Source organism: Simochromis diagramma, unplaced genomic scaffold, assembly GCF_900408965.1.
Source record: "Simochromis diagramma unplaced genomic scaffold, fSimDia1.1 OVJJ01000816.1, whole genome shotgun sequence".
NCBI classification, from domain to species: Eukaryota; Metazoa; Chordata; class Actinopteri; order Cichliformes; family Cichlidae; genus Simochromis; species Simochromis diagramma.
Window position 1 is genome coordinate 10,825,925 of NW_024386908.1, and position 12,525 is coordinate 10,838,449.

General features: G+C 44.0%; 1 protein-coding gene across 1 annotated transcript in view; it reads left to right on the forward strand.

The window, feature by feature from the left end:
* The first annotated feature begins 893 nt into the window (after positions 1 to 893).
* The window catches only part of sema3aa (sema domain, immunoglobulin domain (Ig), short basic domain, secreted, (semaphorin) 3Aa), a 35,897-nt gene continuing 24,265 nt past the window's right edge, over positions 894 to 12,525 (forward strand). Inside the window, exon 1 of the mRNA XM_040035402.1 lies at positions 894 to 1,673. Within this exon, the coding sequence (XP_039891336.1) occupies positions 1,568 to 1,673 (106 nt within the window). The 5' untranslated portion in view covers positions 894 to 1,567. The remainder of the gene's footprint in view (positions 1,674 to 12,525) is intronic.

Genomic DNA, 12,525 nt, shown 5'->3' on the forward strand with positions numbered 1-12,525 from the left:
GGTTGCATAAGTGCTACCGTAGGCGAAGAAGCAGGATACAGCCTGGACAGGTCAAAGGGCTAACATTTACACCTGCGGCCAATTTAGAATCGCCAACCCCATCCATGGCTTTGGACTGTGGAGGAGGCTGGAGTACCCGGAGAAAATCCACACAGCCGTGGGGTGAAGAACATGCAAACTCCACCAAGACAGTCCCCAGTCGACCGGTGGATTTGAACCCAGGACCTCCTTGCTGCGAGGAAACAGTGCTAACCAAAAAAAGATCAGGAAAACGGTGTGTTTTGGGGATTTTTATTGGGCGTATAATCACACATCCTGACGGCACCCTGAAACAGCTGCAATAAAAGATATAAAATGTGTTAGAAGATCGCAAAAAATCATAAACATGTGTATGATGTCTGTCAGTCTAAAAAAAAAATAATAATAAATCACACATTACGTAAACAATAATTTAATAAAAGGTGCCTTTTTTCACTATTTCACTTAAAAATTGAGCCAATGATTAACTTTTTAAATTATTATTATAATTACAATTTCCAGATTTCAACCGAGAACATAAACATGTAGACAAAAATGTATTTCATGTCTAAGACCTTTATGTAAAGTATTCTTTAAAAAAAATAATTTTAATTAATAAGTAAATTAATGTATTCATTTAAAATAATGTCGGCTCTGTCAGTTGTATTTATTTGGAGTTTGCTGTTGGAGTTACTGTACGTGGCCAGAGAGAAAGACTGGGTGAAAAACTGAAAGCGTATGAGTTTTAAAATAAGTCGTTAGAATAGCCTTAGAGAGGAACTGATGACGAATGATAAAACAAAAGGAAAAAAACAGGAAATGGGGAGGGATGACTGGAAACTATAAAAACCTAACCATTCACAAGAGTTCTATCCACTACACTGGCTTCATCATTTCTTTCAAGTCATAGCGCCCTCCTCTCGCTCTCTCTCCTCTCTCTCCCTGTCGCTCTCTTTCTCGCCGCTCTCCTTCCCCTCCCCTCCCCTCCCCTTCTGTGGATGGTGTAGCTCTCTCTCTCTTTCTCTCTCTCTCTCTCGCAGTCTGGTGGAGCTGCACACAAGGATTAGAGGGTTGCTGTGAGTGTCTGCTCAAAGAGAAGAAGGCAGAAAGAGATTTCTATGTTTTTTTTAAATCTCTAGGACAGGATAGCCTTACTGTTGTGGATAAGTGTTCTGATTTACCTTTGCACAGCATCTACCTCTCCTCTAAATCGCACCAAGCTGAAGCGCTGCTGCGCCTTCACCTGGGGGAGGACAGATCAGCCCGGGGGACTATCTTGCCTGGACCTCCACACGGGGAGCCATGTGAGCAGCACCCCACCACCACTACCGACTTCACACTACAGAAGTCCCCCTCCACAGTCTGCACTCTGAGCTGGGGAGCGCAACCAGGATTTTTCACCCCTCTCCCTGGAATCTCTACTTTCAGGGCTTGAGTGTAGGGACTCTCCAAGCTTGGTGTACCCCAGTGGAAGGCACTCTTCTCAGGGCACTGGTCGGGCTGTGAGTGCCCCCCTGGTCTGGAGGCCAGCCAGCAGCACTCCAGCACCATGGAATACCTTCTTGGGATTGTAGTGCTGCTGTGTGGGGCGGTGCAGCCGGGAAGAGGAGTTAATCCAAAGCACAACGTACCCAGACTAAAGCTGTCATACAAGGGTAAGCCCATTCTCCATTCTCCCCTGGCTCCAGGTTATATAGGCTCACCGTAGTAGCTGGTGCTTTTAGCCAACACTAGCCTGTCCAGTTTATTTTTCTTGCCCATGGGTTCTCTTTTATGCTTTGCTTTTCATCTATTCTTCCTCATGTTGAGTATGGCTTTTTCCTCCTCTATTTCTGTGGATCTATTTCTGCCTCTGTGTCGGTCTCATTCACTCTTTCTCCCTCTTGGTCAGCATACATGATCTGACTCTCTCCTTAACCTACTGTCTTCCTCACTCCCATTAACTCACCCCTTCTTTCTGGCCGGTTCTGTCTGTCACTATCCCACTTACAAATAGTCAAATTGGTTCCATATGCTGCGAACGGCTCTTGCCTGAAGTTAAATGTATATATTGGCCCCTGTACCAATTTTCCCTTGTGCTGTCCCCTTGTGCTAGTACTGTACAGCCCTGTTAAGTGCTCTGCACGGGCAGTAGAGCCTCTGTTTTAATGGCTTCTGTCCCAAAAACTCCTGAAAAAAAGGAGGAGATCTGCTTTGGTTGTGACACAGAGCCCCTCTTTATGGGGCCAGGTAGATTTCTCTACTTCACATTACTGTATCCTGTACGGATCCAACAGTTGGAGTGTGTGTGTGTATGTGTGTATTAAATCACCTTTTGCACTAGAGCATACATTAATGGTAAAAGAGACATTTATTAGTTTTCTCCTTTTTTTCATCTTCCTTTTTTTGTTTGTTTTACATCGTGCACGTGTAAGTTTTTGACGTATATAGCAAACATGTTATTCTCTCTCCTTGTGTGTTATTTTGAGGGGAGACTGCGGAGCGCCGGTTCTTCCTCTCCTCCTCCCTCTTTCTCTCTCTCTCTTTCTGTGTCTCGTCTCCTCTCTCACACCCTACACTAAATCAGGCTCTTTGTAATAGCAGACTTTTCATCGCAGCTAGAAATAACTGGCAACATTTTTGGCATTTTTTTTTTTCTTTTGCTTTTTAATGTCAGTGAGGGAAGGCTATTGTGGTTCTTTGTCCTAAAACATGACCGAAAGTATATGCCTGGGAGTGTGGTCTCTCAATTCTTTATTTTCGTCCCGTTTCCCTCGTAAGACGTGCCCTCTGAAAATTTACGAACAGGCTGATTTGCCGTCGGGTTGCAGCCGAAAACACGAGCGTGCGGTTGAAAAGTACGCGACTGTCACCCAGAGCTTTTGCTCCTCACATGATTTCAGTCCAAGTTGAGGGAAAATCACATTTCGGGCTTGAGGAGGGTGAATATGATGTTTGTCACAAATTCATTCTCTATCTTTAGACAAAACCTTTACTATAACTTATGTTTAGAGGCCTGTCATATGACATGCACGTTGTAATTTGGGAGTAGTATATTTTCATTTATCACCCTTTCAACTTCCAAATGTGTATGATTGTATGTGTTTTGAATCCAAAATAAAATCTGTGTGAAATAGTATTTAAAATTCTAAAAAAGAAAAATAAAGCCATCATCATACGGGAATTCAAAGGGTGATGACATGCATTTTCCACATGAGCTGAATAAATCTGGAAAGCATCATTCTTGAACTCACCTGCTGCAAGTCATGTATCCCCTGGGCTCCATCTCTTCAGTTCACACGAAGCCAAGCCTCTAGGCATGATGAGACGATGTCATCCCTTCTTTACCCAGCCATCTGTTTAAAGAATGTGAATATAGTTCCCTCCTGCCCCCTTTTTGTGATCCTCTTCACTGTTCAGTCTGACAAGTGAACATGTTGCTGACAACAGCACTAGACAAGAGATATGTCATCAACCATCAAAGTCTGTATTGACTGACTGTGTGAGTGATGGACGAGTGAGAGCAGGTCTGCTCGGGAAGCCTGTCACGCTAGACGTACTTTTATGGATTTCTTTCTTTTTTCTTTGTTGCGCTAAAAGTGCATCAAAGCTTTGTTGTTTATGTATGTGTGCGAATGTTCTTGCCACATCTTGGTGTGAGAACTCAACACCCTCTCTTGTGATTTCCTCCCCTTAGACTGTAAGTGGTGTCTCTGCATGCGAGTGTGTGTGTGTGTGGCGCAAATGTGTCAGGTCTTGCGTGTCCCCATATAATTAGACACCTGGTTGTGTGCATGTGCATGTGCCCGCGCGCATATGCATGAGCTCACAGATAAGTTTCTTTTATTGTGCCGTTGCATCAGTGTTTCTATAATTATGCGTGATTGGATTCTGCTGTTGGCTTGCGCCGTTGTGCATGTCACAGCGCGAGCGGGCGTGGGGTGTAAAGGCATGAGAGCGTATCGTGCGCCGCTCTCTTTGTGTGTCACCGCTCGCCAGCATCTGCGCCTGTGTCTCGGGCCCACAGGTGTTTGATGGCTCTCTTGATGTCTGTCAGGAGACAATTCGCAGTTCACACCCACATTGTGACGGATGGAGGGAGGAAAGGGAGGACGCTGGTAGAAATGGTGGAGGAGATGAGATTCGCGTTTAATGAAGGAAGAGCTGGCAGGCGTACAGTTGATGACGCAAAAGGATGGGAGGCCGGGCTTCGAGTGAGGTGTCGCTCATCCCTTCTCCCCATGCAAATCCAGCTTCGTAATTAAGTCAAATAAACAGAAAGGAGGAAAGCTCCCGGGAAGGACAGTCGGGCAAGCACCGAGCAAAAAGTCCAGCACGAGAGCCGAGAGTGAAGGAGAGACTCCCAGGCATAGGACGGCCACAAGAACTAGCAAGGTTTGTTATTTGTGGCAGTCATATAAACACAGAGCATGTGAGCAGGGGCCCATGAAATCATTCTCAAATGAGCACTGATGACACGCCTCCAGGGGCCGATAGTCACACAAGACGGAGCGATTTTCTTCTTCTGGAAAGGACGGGCGGAAGATTGCAGAGTGAGCAGTTTGTGACAGAGAGCGACTGAGAAATGGGAGACAGGTAGATAAAATGACCTCTCATGGGACGGCTGGCAGGGCAAGCGTGGAGTAAATGATTTCCCTGTGGGGTCAGTTAGACGTTCAGCAAAAAAGGGATCGTGCTCTGCGGGGACGGGACGCTGATCAAAAGAGTTAATGATTTTCTAGTCTCCTTGAGACCGAAATAGCGCTTACTTACGTCGCCTTGAAGTAGTAACACAAGCAAGGAAGGCGTAAGGTGAAACTCAAGTCCAAGTTCAAATGATCTTGCTTAAATTTGTGGCACGTGTTGATACCATCTCATCACAGTTCTGCTTGCGTGAAGAAGAATTTAACGCTGTGTGTGTAATGTTTTAAAGCAAAAGGCCGACTTGTTACTCAAAGTGAGTCATTACCACCTTGAGTTTTTGAGCAACACATGTGGAAATCATCACTTTAGAGTGAACTGCGACTGCTCCACAGTCCTGTTGCACCACTGCAATACGTCATGCATGCGAATTACAAGGAGAAAACACGGGTACACTCCCATGGATCAATGCATACCTGCACACACATTCCTGAACAATCGATGTACAGCACTCTCCCTTACTGTGCCATCAGGAGGAAGACTGACCCCTAAAGGTCATCTGAGGTGCATGCAGCATGTGGGGCCTTTCTGTGAAACTCCCACCAAGACCCAGTGTGTCGGTCTTATAATGAAATGAAAAGCGAGACTTAAAAACTTTAAAATGTCCCATCAAACAACCTGATAAATACTTTCAGTGTGTTTGATTATGGAGCCTAGGTATGACCTCTCAGCGCCGTCGCAGACGCCCCACGCTGGCTCGATGGGTGGAGCTGATGAGGAGCCGGGGAATCTGGAGTTGGCTCACAACCCTTCAAAATAGACACTTGGTGTGGAACCGCACTCGACGCAGTCAGTCTGGACTCAGCCCCCATAATAAGCCTGTCTGTGCGTCCATGTGTGCTTGTGTGTGGGCGTGCCTGCTCGCCTGTGAAAATATGGGCCTGTTTGTATGTTTGCGGGTGTTTGCATGTGCGTTGGGTTCGTCACTGTGTGTTTTTTCTATTTATTCTTTGATATGTGAATGAGCATCTGGGTGTCTCGCTCTCAGCTTCTCTCTGCTGTATCTGTCCGTTCTTGCGGGCTGGGGCTGACAGAGCGGATGTAGATAATTATAAGGTGTTCGGTACAACGCGGCAACTTTGGAGATGCCTGCCTTCGTCTCTCTCTTTCTCTCTTTCTCATCGTCCTTTTCTCCCTAACCCTCCTCCCTCTCCCGTGGCTCAGTCGCTTCAGTTGAGGAACCACAACACCGCAGACCTTAAGTACAATCTTCAAGCAAGCTCTGTGTGTGTGTTTATAATTTTTTTTATGTTCGTCTCCTTCTCCCGTCTCTTTGATTGCAGCTCACTTGATACATATCTTTTGGCTATCCTTCTTTTCAACTCTTTTTGGACGCACACACACCCACACACACTGAACTGCCCTCATCTTTTCTCCCACACAGCCACATTCCAATAGTATAAACCAATGTTTTGCACTGGTTTGGTTTTCAACTATGCCCCTGTGTTACATCGGAATATATTACTTTTCCTTCCCCTGACTCACAAACCTGACCACAGAGTTTGGTGAGCTCCCACCACCCCGAGTCCACAAGTTTAAAGATGGCAGAATGAATTTGTGCATATGTGTGTATTTATGTGACACTCATTGCCCCACAGATACCCAGCTCCACTTGGGAAACAAAAACAAAAATCCATTCATCAAATCCCTGAAAAAAAAAGCAAATCTGTTTTCACTGAGCTTTTATACCGCACCAGCTGATCTCATCCTGTGGCATATAAGAATATAATGCAGGAGGAAGACAGCAGAACCCTTTGTGTAATTTGCAACTTCTATGAGCATCCGTTGCATGTGTCTTCTTCCCATCGCTTCCATTTTTAATCAGCTATTTTCTTTTTTAAATTGTCATAATAAAATAATCTGCATGTGCACTCAAATGTCACAATAGAAGGGAGCGTCTGCGCAGTTGGTGTTTGCCGGGAGATGAATATGTGTGCGCACTGCAATTGTGTATGTTCGCTGTGCATTTTTTGTGCCTGCGCGTGCATAAACACAGTACGGGCATGCACGCGGGAAAAATATCCCGTGTCTTTGCATCTGTGTTTGGGATGTAGGCTTAGGTTACAGCATGGTGCAGATTGCTGAACCGTGGGTATGAATGGGTCCCACCACCTGCTAAGTCTTGTCAGTCAGATGGAGAAAGGGTGCACCGTTCAATCTGAGCAGAGTCGCGTTACAAATGAGGGGGACATCTCTGCAGAAAGACAGACCGAGGGACCGACAACAGACGAATAAAAGGGGAGCGGCTAACAAGAAAATGTTAAGAGAAAGTAGAGTGTGTAATGATTTTTTTGCACAGGCTGATATTACTAAGCATTAGTGGCTATTTATAAAAATTATAGACACTGTTAACGATTTTAATCTGACTCTACCAATTTTAGTGTTATACTGTCAAAATCAGAGGTCAACTTGAAATAACAGCGCCTTAAAAATCACTTTAATTTAAGACTCAATTTAATGTGAGGTCATTTTTTCCCCGTTTCCTCAGACTTGCTGTTTTATTCCTGTCATAAATAACAGGAACAGCATAAGACATAATGAGGAGGGGTTGAAAACATATTGCTTCATTATGACAATATTAGTCTTGACAGTTTAAATTGCTTTCATTATCATTTTCCAGTGGAACTGTCTTTAACAAAGTGCACACAGCAATAATTCTTTTTTTTTGTTTTTGACATGAAACCTAATTTGTTTGCACAACACCCCCCCCCTAAAAAATGCTGCACAGAGCTGAAACGTGCATCCTCGCCCGTGGATTTGTGTCGCATCAGTGTGTTTGCTGTCACGTTCAGATTCCTGGCCCTGCCTCATTAATTTGTAATAAAATGGCAGAGCTGACATTCAGCTACACTGTACAGCTGACAGGCTGCACTAACAGGCAGTGGCTCCAGACATGACCACCATAACCACAGCCTGGTTCCTCTCAAAGTCCATCCATCAAACTGCCTGGTGATAGCACCAGTGGCTTTGCAAGAGGAGCGATTTTTTTTTTTTTTTTTTTTTTTTCTTTGAGTCTACGCGTACGTGTGCTTGGATAGACACGACCATTTCTGCCAGTTTGTTCATACTCCGAGAAGTTTGGATGGCTGACTGCTTACGTACAAAAGTCAGTGTTTAGATTCCCTTGTGTGTCTGTGTTTTCCTTAAAAGTAATAAGAACCAGGGCAGGCCTCATTATACCGTGAACATTTAGTGGTGTGTGAGTGCGGTAGGCACGGCCAGGCCTCGAGCCGTCTGTGGTCGTAGCCCTGGTCTGTGGTCCAGCCGTCCAATGACAGGAGGAGACACACGCTAATGAAACGGTTCCATATTTGACCGCTTTTGTTGTACGCAAGCTTTTTACGGGTTTCTGCCTCTGTTTTGTCATTATCCTTGATTTGAAGGAGGTTTCTGTCTGTTGCTCTCTCTCTCAGTCTCTCTGTTTTTTCCTCCCGTCAGATTTTCTAGTATACCGTCCTCTTGTATCCTGTATTCCTCCTCGCTCTGTCTTTTTCTCTCTCTCTCTCTCTCTCTCTCTCGAGGGAAAACAGGCATGGCATACGGTGACAAGGAAGTCTAGCATTTGGGTTGAAAAAGATGAATGAGCTGTGTGGTGAAATTCAACACATACTTAAACTATTCATATAGATTCGGTGCGGTTTGGGTTGTGGTCACGTTTTCCTTATTAGGGCCTCTGATGCATATTCTGTTTTCACATCCACTGAGTCATATTCACAGGACAGAATATGGTATTAAAATGTCCCATAAGATACGGTACTTGACTATGAGTTATGGCTGTGAGTCACTTTTGGTTAGAAAATAGAAAATTATTATTGAAACTGTGTAGAAATCAAAGGAAACTTGCTCATTCTTCCTGCAAAGCACCATCACTGTGGCTTCAAAAGCAAATTTGTGACATATTTAGAGTGGCTGTAGTAAATAGTCCATCAACACGGGCTTCATTCACACACAACCCCACACACACACACACACACACACACACACACACACGTGCTCCGTTCTTCTAGAGTAAAACACTCATGGGAGTTCCTCTTAATTGTAGAGTTCGGGGCACCGTGTGTAAGGAAGCACATTTCCTGTCAGAGCTGTCACTCAGCTGCACCTGAATGAGAAATCCAACAGTCCAGGTTGTGTTATACAGACAGTCGCCATGGAAACCAACCCACACCTGCTACTGTGCTTAGAAAGAGAGCGAAAAGGGAGGGAGGAACACCGAGAGGGGAGGTGAACTTTTAAGGCATGTGTGGATATCCTTGAGCTTAGGATAATGTTTGAGCACTTTGTTAAGCAAAGCTCTCTGCAAATTTCCATGCGGCGGCTGTCTCCTCTTTTTCTGCCTCACACCTGCGTTTTGTGGCCGAGGCCATCACGAGAGAGGCAAAATGTACACTGCACCACACACAGAGAGAAAAGAAAGCATTCAAGAGCTGAGATGCCAAACCAAACCGCTGGAGATATTATAGTACTGTTCGCCTTTGCTTCTGCAAAGCTAAGCTTGATAAACACGTGCCATTTTTTCCCCCCGCGTGCATGTGAATGGAGTAGGTCTTTCGTAATACTTAGATTTACACACTCGTTGAATCCACAGAAACGGCACCTATGAGGTCTAAATCACACACCGTGCAAGAAAAAAGAGGATATAAACAAGACGTGGTCGAATAAAACGAGCATTCACTTGGACGTATGAACAAGGGGGGGAAAAAAGACTTTAAAAAAGAGCGACATTGTTTTAGTGGAATATTATCCATCTGTTGATTCCCAGTCAAGTGTTTTCCTCTGTCGGGCTTTTATGTTTCGTGTCACTCGCACAGCACACACATCCTCACATACACGCATTCAGATAAACATAATTTAATGCCTCGTCGCCTTTCTTTCATGTGGTTTCATTATTCTGCTATTGCGTGGCATGTAGGCGTCTAAAACGCCTGGCTGTTTGGAGAATGGGGGAGTGAAGAGTACTCCATAGACAATTGCACTTGAATTTTGAATGTAGCTTTTTTTCCCCTCTAGCTTTTTAAGACAAGAGCCAGGTTATTTTCCATAATGGAGTATGACGGTGAGCAAATGGTAATTTATTTGAATGAATTGCTTGTATTTGCCTGTTTCAAGCTGCGTCCTTGAATATTTGTTTGCAGTTATTGAATATGAAAACAAAGATGTATAACGGCTGTCGAGTAGCCTACACGTGTCATAATGTAGATCAGCATATATGGCCATTCACTCTTGTGTTAATGTCAAAGGGAAAAGAATACACTGATGGCACGGAATTTCCGGTGTGGTTGCATATTTGCATCTGCGTGTGTAGGTGTGCCTTTGGCATATTTGTCTGAAGCCGTCCGCATCGGCCGTTGTGCCTTTTGCAAAAGGAAACTGTGCGAGAGAAAGACAGCAGACAGAGGATGTGTGTAACAAGAGACAGTGAGGAACAGACACAGAGTTGTGTGTGTGCATGTGTGAAATGAGGGGAATGTATAAGCATGCACCAGTATGTGTTCAAACGTCTCCGTGTTCAATGGCTAGTGTAAGCAGACGAGGGGGCATGTGGCTTTGTATGAACACATACGTGAGCAAGAGTGTGTTTCTGTGTGTGTGTGTGTCTGTGTGTGTGTCGGGGGTCCGGGCAAGGGAAGAGCGCTGGAGGTGGAAGCTGCTGAGTGCGCTCACTGTTCCACGAGTTCGTGCTGCATAAGCACAAATTCTGATTGGATTACAACTTAGACTATGTGCATGTGTGTGTATATATATATGTGTGTATATACATGTGTGTGAGTGTGTGTGTGTTTGTGTTCAGAGAGAACTAATGTGGTGTATACATTTAGGTCAATATCTGCATGTAAGTTCAAGGGTGTGGCAGGCATTTTAAAAACTAGAGCGCCGTGAATTCATGTCAGACCTGCTTTTCTTTTGTGTGTTTTTCTGTGTGTGTGTGTGTGTGTTTTGTGTGTGTGTGTGTGTGTGTGTGTGTTCGTTCTATATGTCCGCTGACTGTGTGAGCGTTTGCTTGGTTACTATATTTTATATGAGCTGTGCCTTGTGCTCTCTATCTTTGCTTGTTCCCTTTTCCAAACGAGTGTGTCTGTGTTTAGGTTGGAGGTCCTTAGGTGCTTACGCCCCAGTTCCTCCGATTTTCCAAACCGCAGTAGATCCCGGCCCCAGATAAAGGCTCTCTGTGTGTTTTTGTGCGCACAGGCCACCTTGTCTTTGTCAGAGATTACCACGTGTTGAAATATGTGTGCGGTGATTTTTTTTTTTTTTTTTTTTTTGGCCCATTTGGAGGAAACTTTTCATGAAGGATGTCAGATACTGACAACTGGACCGCAATTCGAACTCAACTCATATTCACACGATGATTAAACTGAAATGTGTCCTTTGGTTTGTTATTTTGCTGTTTTTGAAATCGTCCAGTCTTCCTCTCTTCCTTTGTTTTTCATCTTCTATTTTTTTTTTCCATTTCATTCTCATTTTTTATGCCCAGCTTGGCTTTCTGCCACGTCCATCACTTTTTCCGTTACGCCATAGCGAAAACACGAGAAGACCTCTTCTGGCGTCCTGTCGGCTGGAAACAGCATTTCCTGACTTCCCTTCTCAAACTCATTTCCTGACCCTGCTATGTCATGTCTTATTGGTAAACTGAAAAAAGTGGGTCCCGACTGGTTAGCATATGATAACAAAATGTTTATGAAAATTGCTCTTAAGTTAAACAATGACTTCCTTGAGCACTGTGGATTTATTTTCCCGTGGCAGCCGAGTGTGTGCAAATGTGAATGCCAGCATGTCAGTGTGCAGGGAATGGCCCGCGTAGGAAAAGATACCTACACGCACTGAAACCCCCACACATGCGCTCAACCCATGTGTGGTACAGTACAAAATTTCACACAAATTCACTCCCACTCCCCTCCAGGTTCCTTAACCTCAAAGGTAGCCTCAAACAGAAATCCAACTGACACAGATGAGCTGCGAGCGTCTTTATTAGGTGATGACCGCTCCTTCTCACAGCCCTCATCCACCCGGCTAGCCCTCGATCCACAGAGCTGGTTGACACACCACTTCCTCCGTATCCCCTTTCCATCAATCCACTTTTTATGTGGACACAGATGTCTAAGATCTTACACATTGTGAGCGGGCACAGATGGCTCCTATAGCAGCCCGTCAATCAGAGCTTTGTCGGGAGAGCACGGAGATCACAATCCACTGGACTGTATACTCTTGTGCGTGTTTCCAGATAGATGGATAGATAGATAGTTATTGGAGCAGTATACAGTGAAAAGCAAAAATGATGGTTGACATATTGGATATTCATTTTTGTTGCCATGTAATGATGTTACAGAGTTTTATTCACAATGATAATTAAATATAATTTAATGGGTTTGGTCAACGTATTCTCTCCACAACAGAAATATGTAATAAATAAAAACATCACATGAATGGCCGTACTAAAGTGTTTTTATACACAGTAAAGGATTTTCTTTCATATTTAATTAGGACTGCAAACAACAATCTTTTGATACATATTTTCTTTCTTATTCTTGTGATAATTATTATATTATTATAACTTAGTTCACGTACTAAGCAGTTAATCTAATATCCATGTCAGGTCATGTCATGCTGTAGATTATTTTGGGTTTTATTTTTTTATGAAATTCCCTTTTGACTTTGCATAATTGTAAAAATTGGTTTTCTTGGTTGTTTCGGGCAAGTAGGTTCACGAGCATAAATGATTAGATAATCCGGGGTGGGAGTGCTGTTCTTTGTTAATATAATACTGTTACTCTTGTGATAGCTGACCCTGCAGAGTCTTTGCTGATTAAACTTTAACTGACTGGCTAG